The sequence below is a fragment of the Cyprinodon variegatus genome, unplaced genomic scaffold (assembly GCF_000732505.1).
Source record: "Cyprinodon variegatus isolate N-32 unplaced genomic scaffold, C_variegatus-1.0 Scaffold138, whole genome shotgun sequence".
NCBI classification, from domain to species: domain Eukaryota; kingdom Metazoa; phylum Chordata; class Actinopteri; order Cyprinodontiformes; family Cyprinodontidae; genus Cyprinodon; species Cyprinodon variegatus.
This window is the reverse complement of record NW_015150591.1, coordinates 1,105,629-1,107,177: the sequence shown is the minus strand read 5'-3', so window position 1 is coordinate 1,107,177 and position 1,549 is coordinate 1,105,629. Positions and strand designations below refer to the sequence as shown.

The 1,549-nt window shown below is 34.5% G+C and overlaps 1 protein-coding gene across 1 annotated transcript in view; it reads right to left on the bottom strand.

Moving 5' to 3' along the window:
* hmcn1 (hemicentin 1) overlaps positions 1 to 1,549 on the bottom strand; it is a 175,905-nt gene that overhangs the window by 130,807 nt on the left and 43,549 nt on the right. The window contains exon 6 of the mRNA XM_015376644.1: positions 545 to 651. Coding sequence (XP_015232130.1) covers positions 545 to 651 — 107 coding nt within the window. The remainder of the gene's footprint in view (positions 1 to 544; positions 652 to 1,549) is intronic.

Here is a 1,549-nt window from a genome sequence, read left to right as displayed (position 1 = left end):
TGATAGATCAGTTTGTACATTTTTTAGCGTGCGCAGTGAAATAGCTCACGTTTTTATACACGCAAACCTTTGATAGATCCGGCCCATAGTGTTTGGACCAACAGTTGAAAGTTGGCACACAGCTTTAGTTAATACAGCTAGGAACATCATTCTGTCTGCATATCTGGGCGTAATAATGAACTCAGTCCTGAACCTTCATGAGCAGGTAACGTCAGTTAGATCTTTATCTTTTTATCTTTAGTAGAGGCAATCACTGCAACCTTGAATCAGAAACCTGCAGCGGATTCAGAAGGCTGCTGCCTGTGTCCTCACTCAAACTAAGAAAGTGGAGAACACCAGCCCAGTTCTAAAGACCATCCACTGGCTCCCTGCAGAAAATAGACTTCAACATTCCTAAGTTAGTCTATAAATCCCCAAATGGCTTAATATCAAATGAGTAAGCATAATCCTAATACATTTTTATTTGATTTAATTGTTGAAAAGGTAACCTTGATGGAACAATAGGATTTTAAATGCATGCTCAGGTGAAAGGAAAAGCGATTACCTTGATAGACCACATTCCTGGCTGAGGCTCCTTGATATTGACAACTTTTGCTGAGTTGGGAATGTGCAAAAGCTCAGTGAGGCCATCATTCTTGCCCAAAAGCTTTCCTAAAATTCAAACATAAATAGAGTTGCAATTATTTACCCTTTTTGACAGCTGTTATGGATTAAAGTTTCTTTTTTTTTTACTTTATATAACATAGTTGTAAGTTAGACATATAAAATTATAAAACTTCTAAGGGAAATTGTATGAAATCTTGTAAGTATTAGTCAAGATGCTGTAAGTGAAAGAACATATGTGGAGTATATGTATCCCAGATGTTGGAATTCCTGGAACATACTCAAACTGTTGGTTAAGTATATCAGTTGTTCTCGCTAACAATGCCTTAGAGGTTACAAATTACTCATTATAACAATATGTTATCTTTTCTATCAAACTAATGAGTGAAATCTGCTAGAAAAAAAGGCAGCTGGTTTGAGGATAATAATACAAACATGAATCGATAGAAGCCTTAAAAAAAAAAGAAAAACAGCTGGTAGCTTTTAAAGGCAAATGAGCTTTTAAAAGGTTTTGCTGAAAAGCTAATTCCTTATTAGAATTTTTGAGGACAAATTTTAAAATCCCCAAAGTAGAGATAATGAGGTTAACTTGAGGTAAAAAAAAAAAAAAAAAAGCACTGTTTAGGGCATCTCTGAGACAAGATTATCTTTCAAGAACAAAAATAACCTTTATTTTTTATCATTTATTTGATTTATTATGTATTTTTTTGGTACAATTTATTTAATATTTTTATGTATTGAAGCAATTTTATCTGTTTGTTGTTGGACTACAGGTTGCCAGTGAAGATTCTCAATTGAACATTGCAGCTGAAACCATAAAGTATAAACCACATGACACTTTTAATGTAAATAAACTGCATTCTAAATCAGCGGTCCCCAACCACCGGGCCGCGGACCGGGTCATTTGGTACCAGGCCGCACAGAAAAAAGTATATATATATATATA